The sequence below is a fragment of the Elgaria multicarinata genome, chromosome 8 (assembly GCF_023053635.1).
Source record: "Elgaria multicarinata webbii isolate HBS135686 ecotype San Diego chromosome 8, rElgMul1.1.pri, whole genome shotgun sequence".
Classification (NCBI taxonomy): Eukaryota; Metazoa; Chordata; class Lepidosauria; order Squamata; family Anguidae; genus Elgaria; species Elgaria multicarinata.
The window spans coordinates 9,173,106-9,193,122 of record NC_086178.1 but is presented as its reverse complement, the minus strand read 5'-3'; the positions used below and the strand labels follow the sequence as shown (position 1 = coordinate 9,193,122).

At 46.9% G+C, this 20,017-nt stretch overlaps 1 protein-coding gene across 1 annotated transcript in view; it reads right to left on the bottom strand.

The window, feature by feature from the left end:
• The window catches only part of LOC134402410 (cytochrome P450 2J5-like), a 49,228-nt gene that overhangs the window by 15,814 nt on the left and 13,397 nt on the right, over positions 1-20,017 (bottom strand). Inside the window, exons 2-5 of the mRNA XM_063131840.1 lie at positions 17,372-17,534; positions 15,666-15,815; positions 15,288-15,448; positions 11,125-11,301 (exon numbers count right to left, since the gene is read on the bottom strand). Coding sequence (XP_062987910.1) covers positions 11,125-11,301; positions 15,288-15,448; positions 15,666-15,815; positions 17,372-17,534 — 651 coding nt within the window. The remainder of the gene's footprint in view (positions 1-11,124; positions 11,302-15,287; positions 15,449-15,665; positions 15,816-17,371; positions 17,535-20,017) is intronic.

The following is a 20,017-nucleotide window of genomic DNA, read 5'->3' as shown; positions in this document are numbered from 1 at the left end:
GGCACGGCAGGATTGTCAAAGAAACGTATGATTGTGTTGTGTGTTAATAAGTGGCCACTGTTGAGTCATTCGTGGCCAGAAATTGGGTCTTTTAACAAAGGAGTCTTAAGAGAACTCAGGAATGTGTTAGAAGAATCTCGTCCTGGCCAAATGGACTACTGGAATTTGTGGGTGTATGTTGCCTATAAAAGAGCAGAGCGTGGTAAAAATATTGGCCCTAGTGCTCCGCCACCATATCACCAGTGTGCATTGGGCGAGACCGAACGATATGGCGCCCAGAACGGTGCGGCTGAAGAGCCGCACCCTTCACTTCCGGAAGAAACTGAGCCTACTTGTGTCACCACGAAGGCTCAAACAACTGGGCAACGCCCTATATCTAGTCTGCAGGCGCCATTAATGACTGTCGCGCAGTCACACTTAACACAGCCTTTCCGCCCAGCCGAGGGGGATCGGCCACAGCAACAAGCTGTATATCAGGCTATAGACACTTGGCAATTCGTGCCCTTCAAACCTAAGGACTTGATCCTTTGGGCTAAAAATATACCAAATTTGCATGAGGATCCTGAAAAAGCGCTTCAGCAATTTCAAATAATTATCGATACTTACAAACCCACACCCCAAGACTTAATACAATTTGTAAATTCAGTCCTGAATCCTACTCAAGCCTCTGATTTTGCAAGGAGAATGAATGCTAATTTAGCAGGTGCACCTTTAGGAGATAATCAAGGTACCACTGTAAACTCTTTTCCGGTGCCCGTCTGCTTGAACCCCAATGTAGACGGACACCGAACAATGATTTTGGACATCGGAAGACGCGCTCTCAATGTATTGAGGGACATGGGCAGGAAGTCTATCAATTGGAGTAAAGTAAAAACTGTAATACAGGAGAAAACTGAAAGCCCTGCTGATTTTATGGCGCGCCTCCAAAAAGCACTCCGCACCTGGGGAGGAATCGACCCTGAGTCAGAGCAAAACGCAGCTTTAGTTGTCAGTCTTTTTGTTGATCAAGCAGCCGCAGACATCAAAGGGTACTTCAAACTACACCAACCTGGGTGGCAAGGGAACTCAGTGTCCCAGATCGTCACCACAGCTAAGTACATTTTTGATGGCAGAGAAGAAAGGGATGTTGAGAAAAGAAAGAAAGAAAAGCGTGAAGAAGCATCAATGCTTGCTGCAGCGCTGACACAGGCACACTGGCCTCAAGCAGGAAGGGGCCGGGGAGGCGGCCCAAGGGGGCGTGGAAGAAGAACACCAGTGACAGGTGGATACAGAGGAAGGGGGCACGGTGCTCCTCCTCCTCTGGGTAGACCAGAGTATGGGCAGCCGAGGGGGGGCGGAGTGCAGCGTTGGTTTCCTATCGGCCCAGGTCCCCGTGACTCACCACAAGAGGACGCTCAACCAGCGTCTGGAACATGTCACTCTTGTGGAGAGAGAGGGCACTGGAGAAGGGAGTGTCCTTATGGACAATCCGCAGGCGTACAGCCCCCCAGCTGGCCACAAGGGGCCACCAGTCACCATGATTCCCAGTGACTATTAGAAGAAGTCTTTTCAGGGTCAGCCTCCTCCCAGGCTCCGGTTGCAAAATGGAAGCTCGAGTTACAAAAACCTTTTCTTGAAATTATGATTGATGGTCAGCCTGTTACATGTCTAGTAGATACTGGTGCCTCAAAAAGCATGCTGAACTCAAATATTTTGCCTGTGTGTCCCGGACGCGGGACACGAGTAATGGGGATTGAAGGGAAAGAAACTGTTTTGGAAGAAAGTGTACCTGTAAAGGTTCAACTTGGTCCGGCTGTTGTTGACCACCCTTTTCTCTTGAAGTCTGACAGCCCTGTTTCTTTATTAGGACGTGATTTATTAGGAAAATTCAACGCTAGTATTGAATGCAATTCTCATAATATGACCATTCATGTGCCCTCACACAATCTGATGTGTTTATTAATGTCAATGATGCCACCAGACCAAAAACTAACACCATACCAGACTACTGATATCCCAGGGCCCGACACACTGCCTTCTTATGTTTGGGCAGAGACTTCCCAAGATGTTGGGCTATTAACTTCAGCCGCACCAGTGCAGATTGTTGTTAAACCTAATGTTCCCTATCCTAATGTACGCCAGTATCCAATGTCTCATGAAGCAAAGGGGTGTCTCCAAAATATTATAAATGACTTTCTTCAGAAAGGAATCTTGAAGCCTTGCATTTCACCTTGTAACACCCCATTGTTGCCAGTGAAAAAGAAGACTCCACCTGGAGACCCCCCCCCCCAGTACAGGATGTGCCAGGACCTCAGAACGGTCAACAATTTTGTTCAGCCCCGGACCAATATTGTCCCAAACCCTGCCACTATTTTCTGCTGCATTCCTTCCTGGGCCTCGTGGTTTACTGTAATTGATCTTTGCTCTGCCTTCTTTTCTGTACCTTTGCATGAGGATTCTCAATACCTTTTTGCTTTCATCTGGGGGTCCCGCCAGCTAACTTGGACCCGTTTACCTCAGGGGTTCGTAGAAGCGCCGACGATCTTCTGTGCTGCCTTGGCAGCCGACTTGGGGGCCATCACCTTGTCCCCCCAGTCAAAGGTCATTTGTTACGTAGATGATGTTCTTGTTGCTTCAAGCACCCCTGAGGCAAATGCCGAGGACTCACTATTGCTGATTAAACAATTGGCTGACAGAGGACATAAAATTAGTAAGAAAAAGTTGCAATGGAATTGTCAATCTGTTACCTATTTGGGTCATATCATTGAACCAGGGGTCAGAAAATTGAGCTCGCAGAGAGTTCAAGCAATCTTGCAGGCTGCCCAGCCCACGTGCCAGTCCCACATCCGGTCGCTGCTAGGGCTACTCAGCTTCTGCAGGAGCTGGATACCCAGTTGTGCCGGAGTGGTGCAGCCCTGGCAAGCCAAAATTGGGAAATCCCTGCCTGAGATCATTGATTGGACTAAAGAAGATGAAGTAGCTTGGGAACAAATTAAGCAACTATTAACTTCAGCACCAGCTCTTGGGCTCCCAGACTATCAAAAACCTTTTGATTTGTTTGTATATGAATCTAAATCAGTTGCTTCAGGTGTCTTAACTCAATCCTTTATTGGGAAACGCCGCCCGGTCGCCTACTACTCTGTAAACTTAGACCCTGTTGCCAAAGGCTTTCCACCCTGTCTGAGAGCAGTAGCTGCAGCCTCAGCTATTGTGATCAGAGCTTCAGAATTGACCCTCGGACACCCTACCATCCTGCATGCCCAACACAGTCTTAATACTCTGCTATCATCTGCCAAGACCCAGGCTCACCTTTCCCCGTCTAGGCAACACCATTATGAACTAGTCTTGACCAATACTCCAGGACTGACCTTTAAGCGGTGCGCCACTCTGAACCCGGCCACCCTGTTGCCAGTCACAGACGAGACTGTTACCCCAGAATACCATGACTGTGTTGTTACATTAGCTCAAACAAACACCCTCAGACCTGACCTTTTTGACGAACCTTTCGAAAACCCAGATCTTGTGTTTTTCACGGATGGCAGTTCTCGTGTCATCGATGGCGCTAGATTTTCTGGATATGCTGTGACCACCCTGACTGAAGTAATAGAATCCTACCCATTACAGCCTCCAGTTTCAGCTCAAGCAGCAGAGTTGATTGCTCTCTCTAGAGCCTGCTATTTGGCTACCAATCAGTCCGTAGTCATATACAGCGACTCACAGTATGCCTGCACAGTAGCGCATGCAACCGGCGCCATCTGGCTGCAAAGAGGGTATTTGACCTCTTCTGGTCAAGAAATCGCACATGCGCGCCTTAAACATAGGCTCCTTTGGGCCATTCTAGCCCCATCTAAGATTGCCATCGTTCATTGCAAAGCCCATGGCAAATCCTCTGGTAGCATTCACCAAGGAAACGACTGCGCTGATCAAGCTGCGAAGGATGCTGCCCTTCGAAATTGCCCAACCCCATCTTTCCTGTTGCCAATGATTGCGCTCACCCCGGCCCAAAATGACTGTTCTGCCTACCAATCTGTTACGCCACGAGACGAAATACAAACTTGGATAGTTGCTGGCGCCCAGCAGATCCAAGGAGCATGGACCATGCCTGACGGTCGCCTATGCCTCCCAAAAGCTGCCTTACGCCCTTTCTGCCAAGCAGAGCATACGGGGGCTCACCTAGGGTCCACTAGACTGGCTGAATCCATCCTCCGGACCTGGTTCGCCCCTGGGATCCATGAAGTCGCTAAGCGGGTTGTATCTTCATGTATCCCTTGTTCACAAGTGTCCAGGAAGCCCACTCCCCCGGGTCCCCAAGGGGGGAGGCCATGGGTCCAGTTGCCCTTTGAATCCCTGCAAATAGACTATGCCCACATGACCAAGTGCCACGGTTTCCAATGGCTTCTCGTCATGGTAGATCGACTGTCTGGTTGGGTTGAAGCAGCCCCGGCCCGACATGCTACTGCAAAAGAAGTAGTGAAACTTCTCCTTAGAGACGTGGTGCCCCGTTTTGGACCGCCCCTTATTATAGACTCGGACATGGGAGCGCATTTTACTTCCAGTGTCATACAACACCTTGCCAGACCCTTGGCACTAACTGGAAGTTGCACACTCCCCACCATCCTCAGTCCTCTGGCCAGGTTGAGTGAATGAACCAAACCCTTAAAACTCGCCTCATCAAAATTTGTCAAGAATCCCACCTCACCTGGATGCAAGCGCTACCACTTGCACTATTCAGTATTAGAACCACCCCAAGGGGAATCTTGTCCATCTCACCATATGAATTTCTTTTTGGGCGTCCTCCCCCAGTGAGCAGGGTGACTGGTGCTCCGCACGTCTCCCTGCTAGGGGGGGACGAAGATGTAACCTCTTATATTATTCAGTTGCAGAAACAATTTCAGGTTCTGCGCGTGTACGCCCAGGACGCCCAGCCGCTGCCCTTAGACGTGCCAGCACACCCGCTGAGGCCAGGAGACGTGGTTTGGATTCGGAAGATCCCAGTTAAACCAGGCGAGCCCAAGTGGAAGGGCCCCTTCACCATCCTGCTGACCACGCATACTGCGGTCCGAGTGAAAGGAGTCAACTCCTGGATCCACTACACTCACTGCAGCAAGCAACCCCCAACTGAAGGTCTCACAGCCAACGTGAGCCCCCGCGGGAGCACCGCCAGCCTCCCCACGGACCTGCAGGACGAAGTGAGGCCTGAAGCAGACGGTATTGTACACTATACCAGCACCCAACACCCACAGAAGCCCCTCACTTTGGTCCTGCGAAGGACCACCTCCTTCTAAATGAACACGGACTGGGAGTGGGCACTTGCAGGGCTCTTACTTTGCATTTTTGTTATAGTTTGGGTTTTCTTTCATTGGCTACACCTCTGTGGTAAAGAACAATATGGCCCGGTATCAGATCCTGTTGATAGTGACCCTACCCCTGAGCTTATTGTTCCTTTCCGGACAACATGTGACAGTATTGTGTGACATTGCCTGTTGTCCCACCAACACTCCCAAATGTGGACCCTATAATTACACTGCCAGTGGGTACTTTTCACGATCTGCAGCAGGAGCAGTCCCAAAGGGGGGGCATAGTAAATGCCCAGGACAGCAAGAACTGCAAAGGCACCAACGAGAAGGTCGCCTTCAAGTTGCGCGCATCACTGCACATAACTGTGTACATAATAGCTCATACATATATATACGGGGGCAGTATGAACATTCATGGCCCCTCCAGTTTTGGAATGCTTGTATGGATCCGCAGCTGGAATGGGCCACAGCTATGGTTGTACGTTGTTCAGCCACGGCACAGCACAGAAATGTAGTGCCGTCAAACATCATCTGGAATACTCTCAAGAAGGTCGGACAGTTTTATACAGTGAGATTGAGGGTGGCTGGAAATGTCCAGCTCTGCATTCCAAAATCAGCAACTGCAACCCATAAGGAAGCAGAACAAAGATGGAAGGCTCAGCTGTCAAAAGAGACAGCTCTGCAGCAGCCCTCTGGCCTAAACCAGGCTGTTTGTAAAAACATGACTATGAAACCTGCTAGCCTGAACCTACAACACTATCAATATTTGTGCCTCCAAGAGTATAAGCTTTCCCCTAATTTGACTGAGGGCACGGGCTGGCAAAAGAACAAGAAAGTATTTACATGGCTAAGAAGGCCTGGATCAATGGATTGGTTGTCATTTGAGCCTCTGGCTCCTGAGAACATAATCCTGACCACTGTGGAGGCTATCCAGTCTACTCTCCACCTTACCGATTGCTACGTATGCCTGAATGCGGGTGTGGGCCGACCGGGGTCTCCCGTGCCGTGGGGAACCCAGCCCCTAAAGCCATGGGAGATTCCTAGCCCCAAATGGTTTAAATCTGTAAAAACCAATGACACTTGGTGCCCTGGTTCCCCAAACAACAAATGGCAGATTAGGCGCTTAAGTTACATGGCTCCTTTCTGTATTTCTCGACCGCACAGTAAGAATCGGACAAACGTGGGGGAGAGCCAGTGTCATACTTATAACACCTGGGGGTACATCCCGCATTGGGGGGTAAACTGTAGCAATTACCACTGGAACGCTACCAAGTCATGCAAAAAGCATGCTAACGGCAAAATTTATAATTGTTTACCATATGATAGATCAAACCCAAACGAGGCATGGGGAATGGGAGTAGACGAGGCTATGAAGTGCAGGCTAGCAAACACATCTACAGGAGTCATCAATAACGACACCTGGGGTCGCACTTCTCCAGTTGCAGAATTTTATACTGGACCCAGCGAAGTTTTTATTTCAAAATATGGGCCTTTATATAGAGCCTTGCTAAAGCAAAGCAATTGGACCAATCCCAACAACACAATTGGTTGCATTAATAAGACGTGCCCTGGACTCCAAAATTATTCGGACCTTGGAGTAGCCTGGTTCCCAAATCCCAAGAGTGGACCACTCAATCTAAACACCACGGTGCATGAATTGTGGGGTTCATACTATTATACAGGTTTGCATCCTAAAGACACAGACACCCCAGATACTTGGGAAGGGCCGTACCCAGAAGGGAAAAGGGCCCTAAAGAATCAGTATTTTATTTGTGGCGACTATGCTTACCACGAGCTACCTAAGGATTGGTCAGGCTCCTGCTACTTTGGGGTCATTTATCCCCCTTTCAAGCTTTTACCTGCCGAAGCAGAAGTATATCTACCAGTGTATACTGCTTTGCATCAACAGCCACATGAGGTCAAGAAACGGTTTGCGAAAATAAGTGAGATGTTCGACTCCACCCAAAAGTGGGGCGGTGACGAGTGGCCAGCCGCACGCATTGTTGAATATTATGGCCCTGCCACTTGGGAACCTAATATAGTAGGACGAGAGCCTACTTATCTCACTAACCGCCTCATTAGATTACAAGCAGTTGTTGAGCTTTTTGCCAACTCCACTGCTTTTTCCATAGAAAAAACTGCAGACCAGCTAGATGATCTCAGGAGAGTTGTTATTCAGAATCGCGTGGGGATTGATTATATTCTTTCAAAGGAGGGTGGCTTATGCACCATTTTTAACTGGACGGACTGTTGTCTCAAGATCGCGGACAACGGAAATGTCCTGCGCAAACTGGCCAAAGACATCCGTGACGTCACTTACGTACCAGTACAGACGTGGCGTGGATGGGATGCGTGGAACTGGCTCACAAGCTGGTTACCAAACTGGCCATGGTTAAAACAGGCCTTTGTGATCGGGCTGTCTGTTCTGTTACTGCTATTATGCCTCCCCTGCCTTATCCCGTGTTTCCAAGCTTGCTGCTCATCTATAATCAATGCCGCTGTGCGCAAAGAGGTTCAACACCAGATGTACATGGCTGTTCCCCAAGATGAAGAAGGACCAAATCTAGAAGAGTGGGTAGACACAGCCATCTAAGTTAATGGTGGACCTTCATCTGTTGGGTTAGGTCCAAAGGGGGGACTGATGTGGGGGTCTGTGTCATCTGAAGGCCCTGATCATGTCCTATAGACTTGGTAACCAATTAGGTTGCCTGAAGTGCACAGCTGGCCATATATGGAGCAAAGTAACTGCTTTAAGGCGAACATGACAGCAGCTCAAAGAGGGTTCTGTCAGCTATGCGCACGCATCCTGTACCTTGATGTATAAATGTCTATGCCACATCCGCCCAAGTTAGTTGGAGCTGGGTGTAACATGCTGATGCTCTTGCGTGTATGACCTGTCTCTGTATCGATACAATAAACAACTCTTAAGAATACCTGGTTCCGTCTCACTTGGAGATAAGTCCGGTTGGACAACCTAACCCATCATCCACATCAATTCTCTACTGGAACAAGAGAACGTGGATCTAAAGGAGTGCTTTTGTATGGTTGTGTGATTTAACCATTCCTCATTTGCACTTATAAACTTGAGGTTCATATGCCTGAGTGCTTCCTTTCTGTGGTAAGGGTTTCTGGCTGTGGGTGAATGGTAGACTGTTCCACCTCTGGTGAACCCCTTACTCAATTAACAATGATGCTCTTGGTTTAGACTCTGGTAACCTGTTTCCTGCCCCGTCACTCAGATTGGCCACCAATCACCATTGCATGGAGCCTAGGATGCAAGTTGGTCTTTAATGTAAAGCAAGGGGCAGAAGGTGAAGTAGAACTCTACAAGGCAAAACTAGTGGGCAAAGATGTCTACAGGAGAGTAGAGAAGACTTTGACGGAATCTTTGCCTGGATATGAACAGTGCTTCTCTACATGGAGAGATAATAGAGGAACTTTATATTCTGGCTGTGCTCTGCTCCATTTCGGATCCCCAAATCTGAATCAGAGCGGGCCAATTCGGACCTCTGAAGCCCAATTCCGAAGCAGATCAGGGGAGGTCTGGATCAGCGCAAAGCGGTTCGAAATGGTCCAATGCAATTTGAACTGTTCTGAAGCTCCGGACACCGGTAAGTGGGTGGGGCGAGGGAAACTTACATGGTGCCGCCGCCACTCTCACAGTCCGTGTGGCAATGGTGGCGGAGCCAGGTAAGGGGAAGAGGGAGGGGCTTACCTGTATCTGTTGCAGCATGGGCGGCAGCTCCAAGTGATACCCAGGCCTCAAGGCAGAAACAGGCTGTGGCCTGTTTCCGCCTTGATGACTGGGCCTTTTTTGATGCCGCCGCCCGGACTGAAATGGATGCAGGTAAATGGGAGGGAGGAGGGTCCATGTGGTGATGGCAGTGGAGCCAGATAAGGGGGCAGGGGGAGGGGGCTTACCTGCATCCATCATGGTCCAGGCGGCAGCTTCAACGGAGGCCCAAGCCTCAAGGTGGAAACAGGTGGCTTGTTTCTGCCTTGAGGCCTGGGCCGCAGTTGAAGCCGCCATCTGGACTGCTATGAACACAGGTAAGTGGGGGGGAGGGGGCATACCTGGCTCCACTGCCACCGCTGCAGTCGGTGAGTAGGTAATGGGACAGGGGGAGGGGGCTTACCTGGTCCCAGCTCAGCCACTTTGCAAGCGATGGCAGCGCCAGCAGCGCCATGTAAGTGTGGGAGGGGAGGCTTACTTGGCTCCGCCACCCACCTCCACCACTATCCATGCAGTGGTGGATGGTGAAGCCAGGTAAGGGGGAGCAGGACCTATTTGGCCCCCATTTTGTCCCCTCTTCCCCACTTACCTGCCTCTGCCGTCTGCCGCAGAGGCAAGTAAGTGAGAAAGCGGGTCAAAATGGGGTCTGAATCTCGATCCAGCCCTCCGGAACTCACTCTGGATCTGGTTCCGCACTGGATTGGGGTTGGGTCGGATAGACCCGAAGCAGTTCGAGCAGGGTGCACAGTCTTACTCTATAAGGAATACCCCCCAAGTTTCGCAACCGTCAAAATACAATACTTCTTAGTAAAACTGTTTTCTTTCCTTGACTAAAGAAAGCAATGCTCTCCTTTTTTGCTAAGCCTTTGTATGCATGTGGGACTGTAAGCACTTGTTCTGTTTTGTCTTTTTTGTACTAGCTGCCTTTCTAATAGGAGGCAGCAATAATCTCATTGGTATTTAGGCATGCCAGTGTATTTGTGGCAGTGCTTGAGCTCTGCTGTGATACTACTGATTACTTTCATGATCAGCTGATCTGGATTAATTGCTCTTTCACACTTTCCCATGTATACAGCAAAACCATTGTGACATAATGGCTAAATTGTTAGATATAGATAGTTCAGTGATAGGTTCAAATTCCTTAAGAACCATGAAATTCAGTGGATGCATAGGTGATCTTGAGCAAGTGACACAGCCTACTCCACTTGAAGGGCCAGCTGGAGATTTGAGATCAATCCGAGGAGCTTTCCTCTGCATCCCAGCAGTGTGAGGCATCCATTATGGTGGAATATGGGAGAGGGTCTTCGCTGTTGTGGCATCTGGGTTGTGGAATGCCCTCCCATTGTAGACTCAACTGGTACAAACACTGCTTTTATTTCAGCACAAAGTTGAAATGTTGCTTTTTATCAAAGCATTTGAGGGCTATACTTGCCTAAAGCTGCATAAAGATTTATTTGTTTTATTAGATTTTTTTTCTGGCATATATTTGTTAATGATATAATACATTTTTTTGCAGTGGAAATTATTTATTCTTCTATACTGTTTGAATTAATGTGAGATACAAATGAAATAATAATAATAATATAATGCATAAATAAAAATAATAAAATGAATCAGTTGAAACTATGAGCATGTACATAAGTTTCATGGAGTAATGTGGAATTAAAATATAATCAAATAATCACTTTGCTCAATCTGGAGGGTTAAAAAAATGATCTTTTTAGTTTTCTCAATGTGTATTTTTGTGTGGAATGGGCCCTAATCCGGAGTTATTTTTTTAGTATAGAAGCAAAGTCTTGGTGTAAAAGTCTCCACTCAGCAACAGCAAACCTATTATTTTGGGAGTTATGACAATATCTGCTTTTCTTTTTTATATATAGATATTTCAGTGGATGCTCTCGTATTTGGATTGTAACTCATGTTAGTACCTGATTTTAAAATGGGTGATTTTGGGGAGGGCAACAGAATGAAAAGATTATCTGAGGCATAGAAGAAATTACTGGTGACTCCTGAGACATAGCAGAAAATAGAAAAATACATTACACGACTCGTATTCAAAGGAGGAAACATAAAGAGAACTTGGATGAGAAGTTTTCAAGTTCAATATAGACTTACTTTCTCCATCTGAAGTAGATAGAAATCTATGAAATCCCGTGGCTCATGAAAGGACGGTTGCTCCTTGTGCTTCTCTGTCTCCTCCCTTGCATGTGAAAGCACCAATTCAAAGGCAGCAATGGCTTTTTTGTGAGGTCCTGGAAGATGCTTCATGATCCATGGGAAGATTTCATACAACTAGAAGGAAAATAAGCAAAATCCTGACAACATGAAGGGGAAGGCTGGGTAACACAAGCCAACCCCTTTGGATTAGCACTGCAGTATCATCCTCTGGATTACTCTTGAAGCCTGACACCTTCATTGATTTCTTATTTATTGAAATGCTGGATTTGGCATCTTCTTCTGAAACCCACAATCTCTAGATTCTGGGGTGGAGAAGTGAAAGGGTTCACTGATATGTATAGAGGAGGGGGCTGCTTACCTTAGCAGCTAACCCTTTTGCAGCAAAGGGTTAGTGAGTGTGTTTGAACTTTAGTTACATAGCCACCATGGTAGGAATGGTTTACACGACATGCTAAGTCATGGCTCACATGACATGTTAAGTCATAATGTTTAGGGCAGAATGCTTAACCACTATGGCTTAGGATGTCATCTGAACAGGGCCACCCTCTTTCTTCTCTTTTTGTTTGCCAGAGAACATAACTCCAATGCAGGCACCAACAACGATGCTTCTGATGTGATGTTCTACTACATAAGCCTACGTTGTTAAGTGTAATATAAAAGTTTAGCATCCCAAACCCTTGATGAAGGCACCTGAGCTAGGTCCTTTGGGTTCCAGAAAGAAGAAGAGTGATCCAGAGTAAACCCAGTGAAGGGTAGTCATCACACAGGCACCACCAACAATGATGCTACAGCAAAGGTGATCTGCTTCCGCCATTTGAATTGGGTTTCCCTCCCTTCTATTCCAGCTCATCCTCTGCAGAATGGGATACCACAGGGAGGAGAGGTTCAGTGAACCCATAAGGAAGGATGAATCAGTTCAGACCAATCTCCAACATTACAACGCTCATGCACTTCTGCTGCTTTTTTTAAAAAAAGGCAGCCGCAATATCCTGTTCGTTGGAGGCCATCGTACGCCATGTGTAAACAGAGGGGGAGATCTCACGATAAAAATAGTAGGGCTGTGCACGGACCCCCGATCAGCTTCTCTTCCAGATTTACAACTTCCAGAGCAGGTCCACTCCGCTCCGCAGCGATCCGCCAATGGTCTGCTTCGCTTCACTGCCGAGCTCCGGATCCGAATCGGAGCTCCGATCCCCCCAATAGACTTGCATTGAAATCCAAATGCCTATAACTTTTTTCTGTTAATGTTAGAAACCTCAAAATTGGAACCATGAGACCTTATCCATGTATACACATTCATGCCATGCCTCAAACAAATCCAAGCATCCCCTGATTTTCGGGGAATTTTTGAAAATCCGATACCCCATTTTCAGAAATGGGATTTACTCTGACATTTTTACAGATACAAATGTGAAAGTGGGCACCCTCACAGATACCATTTAGATCCACATTCATGGCAAGCTTCAAGCAAATCCCATCATCCCCTGATTTTTGGCGATTTTTTAACCTTTAAAGCATCACCCCCTAACCCCAATTCACACCCCTTTCGATATCTCCGTCACTGTAAATGTTAGAAACCTCAAAATTAGAATTATGAGAACTTATCCATGTATACACAGGCATGCCAAGCCTCAAGCAAATCCAAGCATCCCCTGATTTTGGGGGGATTTTTGAAAATCCAACACCCGATTTTCAGAAATGGGATTTATTCCAACATTTTTACAGATACAAATGTGAAAGTGGGCACCATCACAGATGCCATCTAGATCCACATTCATGGCAAGCTTCAAGCAAATCCCATCATCCCCTGATTTTTTGTGATTTTACCGCTTTTAGCACACCCCCAATTCAAATCCAATGCTAGAACTCTGTCAGTTTTCACGTTAGAAACCTCAAAATCGCCACCATGACAGCTTATAAATGTATCCACCTTCATGCCTAGTTGGAAGGAAATCTGAGGCCCCACTGATTTTGGGGGAATATATGAAAAATCCCCAACAAAGAACAGTATGCTCATAAGGAAACCATACCTGCCCATAGGGATCCATTGCAAACTGCTTGCCCATAGCAATCAATAGCACAGATGATTTGGGGGAATCAAGTTTTTTTTTCCTAAATAAGGATCTTCATCTCAGGTGAAATACTTCCAAAAATGTACACACATACCAAGAGTGTGCAATGCAGGTACCTTTTATCACACAGAAGGATACCCTCCCTGAGTCAAAGCAAGAAACAAACAAACTATCCCTGCAAGGTGGGCACAGAGAAGGACAGGCAGCACTGGGAGCAAGTATGCCAGAGGTTTGTGGGATTGAACCACAAAGCCCAATATGTAGTAAGCCTATGCGGCAGGGTATTGCTATTTACTGTTTTACTCTGTACAGCACCATGTACATTGATGGTGATATATAAATAAATAAATAAATAAATAAATAATAGTACATCTCCCAGACACCAGGCGGGCAGAGAGGCAGGCAGAGATGTACGACTATGCCATAGATCCATGGGGAAGTAAGTCCCAGCAGATACCCCACCACAACAGCACCCAGGCTGGGGCGGGAAAGCAGGCATGTATCAGACATTTCTGGGGGCACAAGGAAATGAGCAAGGGATTGTTTCAAAGCCAGTGATGCAAACCGTCCCTGTGAGGTGGGATCAGCACAGAGAGATGCCGTTTCTTTTGCATCCCATAACTAGCGGTCTAGTAGGATAAGTGTACAGCTTTGTGATCCTTGCTTCAGAGTTGATTGACTGCACTGTGATCACAGCCGTTAATAATGTTAATAATAGCACTACTAATTAATACTAATACTAATACTAATACTAATACTAAACACAACAATAAAGAGTTGAACCACAATGAAAGCCTGCCTGACTTCACTGAAGAGGGAAAGCCAGGAGAGCTTGGGTTATGGGTGTATAATAAATGTAATAAATAAATAACCAAACAAAGGAGGGGTGGAATTAAAAGCAGCAGTATTGCTGAATCACAACAACAAAAGTAATATTTTTTTAAAAAAAAAGTTTATGTCTGTCTTTTACCAGTAAGAGGAAATTGGATGTGCCCAGGGGGAGGGGGTACTATGCCCATTTGACTGGCCCTGTCTAGGGACCAGTCTTTAAGAAGCTAACTTACACTTCAACTCATGACAGGCAGTAGCTTCTTCCACTGGTTAATCTTTGGAGGGCTCTGATGACCCTCCAAGGGCAGGAGTGTGCACTGAGCATGTCCACATGCCCTAGGGGAACTCATCCCCTTGCACTACATCTATTCAGTTGTTCACCAAGGTTAGGGTGGGTAATACTGCTGTTTTTCCTATCTGTTATTTATTTGCTTAGTATATGATTTCAGGTTGTGTTTGTGCGTATCTGTACAGCACCATGTACATTGATGGTGCTATATAAATAAATAAATAATAATAATAATAATAATAATAATAATAATAATAATAATAGCTACTATTTCAAAAAACACCAGAAAAGTCCGTTCAGAGACTAAGAAAGAAAAGTTTCCCAGTATCCCAAGTTACTAAGTATTTCATTTTGCTTATCCTCCGCTCCAACTTTGGGATCGGAGGATGCTACGTCAGGTGATCATGATTGGGAGTTGAATCTGCTTCTCAGCACTTCAAAAAAAGGTAACTCTCCCATTTTTACCCTATTTTTTAAAAAAATTATAGCAAGCAAACCGCAGCACGCAAAGTGCTGAAATTAGGCACAAAATATCCTCCACCCATGACTCTCTAAGCACAGCGAGATTCAAGGAGGTAGCTTGAAAAACAAAAAAGTTATCCGCTAATCTTTTCCTCAATGCAATCCTATGGGGGGAAAATATCCAAAATGGCGGATGGAGCGCTCCATGAAAAGAGGAGCAATTCGCTTGTGGTCGCTTCTCTTCGCCATGCTCCGCTAGCCCCCTAATTCGCTTCTCCTCTGCCTGTAGTGGAGGCGGATCACCTTGGTTCACTGTTGCTTCTCCGAACTGAAGACGAGCGGATCACAGCCCGAAAAAATAGCATGAGATTCTCACCCCCCCATCATGCTAGACACGGTAGGTCTAGCTGAGGCCTAAGTCAGTAAGAAAGAAAAAGCCTACTCACAATATGAAAGGTGCTGTATAGAAATTTTAAGCCAACATCAACAGCTTCAACTAGTTTCTGGAATTTTTCATCTTGAAGAGAAAACCGGTGTCCAAATGTCACAGCACAAATCACATTGGAGACTGCATTGGTGATGGGCAAGGAAGGGTCCAGTGGCTGCCCTGAAAATGGAGGCATATTAATATTAATCCAGCATCTCCTATTAATACCCAGAGTGGGATTTCATGGTGGTGCATAGGAGGCAATAGGGATTTACAGCAATGTATTTTTGCATTTGAAATCAAGTAACATGTGTGAAATTGCATTCCAGTATACAGAGCACAAAAAGATTTCTGCACCTTGGGACACATGTCGGCATCATTTCCTAGCATTCCATACCCTTTGCACGTGCAAAAGTCTCCACCAGCTGCTGGGCCTCCTCTTGTATTTGGTGCTCCATGCCTTTCTTCCCCAGACCCAGCTTCCGCAGAGTCAATAGAGCAAACCGTCTCTGCTGTTTCCAGGTGTGGCCGTTTGAAAGTATAATACCTGAAGCCATCAAGAACCAATGAGAAATTGTTACTCACAAACTGCATGTTAAAATCATGACGTTGCCAGCCTAGAAAAGTCAAGATCTGCTGGAGATCAGGCCCATGCATCCAAAGGCTGCCCATTCTTTTAGCAACTAAGAACTGTATTGCTGAGGCAGAATCCATCTAGTACAGTTACTGATACCACTGACAACACTGCTTTCTTCTGCAGCAGAACAACTTGTGTATCCATTCCAAAACTTTGAGACTTGGATCTATGGAACTCCCAGCCACAGTTTTAATAAAGCTCCATAGTGAATCTCACAGTAAAGGAATGGTGCTTATAAAAAGTTCAACTAATGCTAAAACTCTTTTGCTTATACAAATTCAGCTTCCCAGTTTCTATGGTGTAGGCATGTGATTGATACTTACAACTAGAGAGAGATTTTAAAAATTAAGAATACAAATTTAAGGAATGATTTACACAGGGGTATGTGTCACTTTATGCATAATAGGCTGAGATTGTTTAAAATAGACTTGGTTACTTTTTATAATATGTAAGAGAGTCTTCACAAGGCTAATGAGAGCTCAGGTTTCTTCCCTAAACTCCACCCTACCCAATCCCACACAGCCAGAAAACAAGGCTGTACAGCAGTCTTCCTCTTCCTCTTCCTGCTTCTTCTGTCTTCTAAGGTGATTCCTTTCCTTGAAATCTCCTCTGGTCAGACCTCTGCATCAATCCTTCTGGTGCTGAGTTATGTTGCCTGCTTGAAGCTCCACCATAATCTCACACCCTCCTGCTCTCCTCAGACACCATCTCTGGCTTGAAGACTTTTTGCCAGCAAGGTCCTCTCAAACTAGAAGTCTTCTGTCTTTTCCCAGTTCTGAGCTCTGCTTCCTTGATCTCTCTTCAAACTAGGGATAGATGGAGCCACATCTGTCTGGTTGTGGTGGGCACCAACTGAGCCATCCTTACTGCCTGCCCACGTGAGCTGAGGAACAACCCGGCCAGAGCGTAGGAAACACGGCCATCCCTTAACCAAAATGTCAATATGCACATTGGCAGCTCAGTTACTTCCGTAATCCCCACGTTGCTTATGTATGCAGCATTAAAAGCATAAAGGCTCCTTTTAATATTGCATATATCACTGTCTTAAGGGCATCATTTGTACAAGTTGTCTATTGCAGAAGTAACTGAGTTCCCTTATGTGTATATTGGCGGCTCAGTTAGGGGACAGGGCAGCTCTCTGGGGTAGGCACTCTTCCCCCCCCCCCCCGACACTGACATGGTAGCCAGGCTGGTAGGAGGAGGAGGGCACTTCATTTTCCTCTTCCTGTCCATGCTATTACAGTGGCAGTTGTGCTAGCAAGGAAGGAGGAGGAAGAGAAGGATGTCCCAGGTGCCCAAGCCATCCCTCCTGCCAAATCCTGTCTCAATCCTCTTAACAACTGTAAATACATTTGAATTGCTATTTCCTGATTTCACCTGCTTATGATATCGCCAGTATACTGAAACTTCATAGGGTTTTCTCTAGAAAAAATTAGCGGTACAAGATTTGACCCTTCCCAACTTACCCCTTTCTCTTCCTACAGCTTTTACGAAATGAGACGATGGTCGCTCAGAGAATGCTTCTTCATGGTTGACCAGCACTTCTTTCAGAGCTTGGAATCCAGACACAATTATCACAGGCTGATGTCCTAGCCACAAACAGGAAATATTTCCATATTGCTTTGCTATCTGCAAATTGGGTCAAAATACAAAACAGAAATGTGGCAATCAAACAAATCAGATTATTTCAATCTTATACACAAACACCAGCCTTCCTTACATCCTCATCTCTGCAGCTTGGGCTAAGTGCAGCATGTCTAAGTGCGCAAAAGGTGGAGGAGGTTTGACCGAAGCCGCTGACCACTCCCCTTAGCATACCTTTTCCTGACCAGTGCTGACCTCCCCAGAAACTGCGATGACCTCATTTCGTCCCACACCTCCGCCTCCCATATCCAAAATAGCACGCACCGACAGAAAAAGCCGCACTTAAAGCCGTTTCATAAATGACGGGAAAACAGAGGTTTCACCACAGGATGAACACGGATCCCGGTGAACATCATGTGGATCTGTAAAGACGACGATGGTATGTAATGTGCGCTACAGCCCCGTCTAGCAACGGCCTCAGATTCCTACTTCATTCTCCTGGAATATTCCCTCTTCCACCCTTCCTTATGTTTCCCCATAAGTTTCAAGGGAATCCCATCATCCCCTGGTTTTTGGGGAATTTTTGAAAATCGGGCACCCCATTCACACCCCTTTCGATAGCTCCATCAATTTGCACGTTAAAAACCTCAAACTCGCCACCATGACAGCTTATCCATGTGTCCACATGGATGCCCAGACTCAAGGCAATCCCATCATCCCCTGATTTTTGGCGGGGCTCTAACCTCTAATGCACCACCCATAACCCTAATTCACACCCCTTTCGAAAGCTCCGTCAATTTGCACGTTAGAAACCTCAAACTCTGCACCATGATAGCTTATCCACATGGACGCCGAGTTTCAAGGGAATCCCATAACCCCCTGATTTTGGGGGAATTTTTGAAAATCGGTCACCCCATTCACACCCCTTTTGATAGCTCCGTCAATTTGCACGTTAGAAACCTCAAACTCACCACCATGATAGCTAATCCATGTGTCCACATGGACACCCAGACTCAAGGCTATCCCATCATCCCCTGATTTTTGGCGGGGCTTAAACCTTTTAACTCACCCCAAATCAAGTCCCATTCTACAACTACGTCAATTTGCACATCAGAAACCTATCCTTTGGTTCCATGACAGCTTACCAATGTGTCCACATGGACGCCAAGTTTCAAGCCAATCCCATCATCCCCTGATGTTAGGGGAAGTTTTGAAAATCCGACACTCCAGTATGTCAGGGATTTAAAGTTGCAATGCAGACAGCTCAATGCGGCCAGTTCCAAGGAAATCCCAACATGCCATGAGATAACCCTAAATCTTCTTCCACACTTGAAAAATAGATTTTTGAACTTGATAAAGTCTAAGTGAGCGCAGGAAGGACTTCTCCCCTGAGTCAAAGCAAGACACCATCCCTGCGAGGCGGGAAGGAGAGAAGGGAGGAAAGGCAGGCAGGCAGCATGCATTGTAGTGCCGCAAGGGTGGCTTGAGCACTAACGCATAGCAAACTAACCCATAAGCGGGCGCAAGGAGGAAGTGAGGCAAAGATGGCTGGTTGTTTCTTTCTAAGCCAGTAGTTACGCATTGAGGGGCACAGAGGAGGACGACTGGGAGCAAGCGTGCCGGAGGGCGCTGGGCACGAACGGCAAAGCCCATCTCCCAGGCACCAGGCAGGCAGAGAGGCAGGCAGAGCAGGCGAGGAGTCAGTCCTGGCAGATGCCCCACCACAGTAGCACCCTGGGTGGGGGAAAGCAGGCAGGCAGGCAGGCAGGCAGGCATGGGTTGGCGGGCCCAGGAAAGCTGGTACCTTGCACAAGTAAGCCATAGATCTGTGGGGGAGTCAGTCCCAGCAGATCCAGCTATCTCACAAGGACGGCTCCCAGGCAGGAGGGCAGGCGCATCCACCGTAGTGGCTGTGCTCAACTCGGTGCACTACAAGAGGAGTTGAAGTGAGAGCTCACTTCTCAGAAAACTTAAACTGTCCATGCACACTAAGTGGCTGTGCTACGGGAGATCGGTGGACTACTGGAGTACCTCCCGCACATAGGGGAAGACAATGAGTTGAAGTGAGAGGTTGCTTCTCAAAGAGGGGGTTACAGCGGAAGAGGGGTGGGACAACACTGGGGAGAGAAGCTCGACCAGCTGCTGCTACTAATCCTCACCCACATCCTGGAGGACCACAGCATCCACAGTAGTGGTTGTGGTGAAGTCAATGGCTGTCATGAGTTGAAGTGAGAGCTCACTTCTCAGAAAACTTAAACTGTCTGTACGCATGAAGTGGCTGTGCTACTGGAGATCGGTGGACTGCTGGAGCTTAGCTCACGCACATAGAGGAAGTCCATGAGTTCAAGTGACAGCTTGCTTCTCAAAGAGGGGGTTACAGCAGAAGAGGGGTGGGACAACACTGGGGAGAGAAGCTCGACCAGCTGCTGCGACTAATCCTCACCCACATCCTGGAGGAACACAGCATCCACCACGAAGTGGCTGTGGTAAAGTCGATGACTGTCATGAGTTGAAGTGAGAGCTCACTT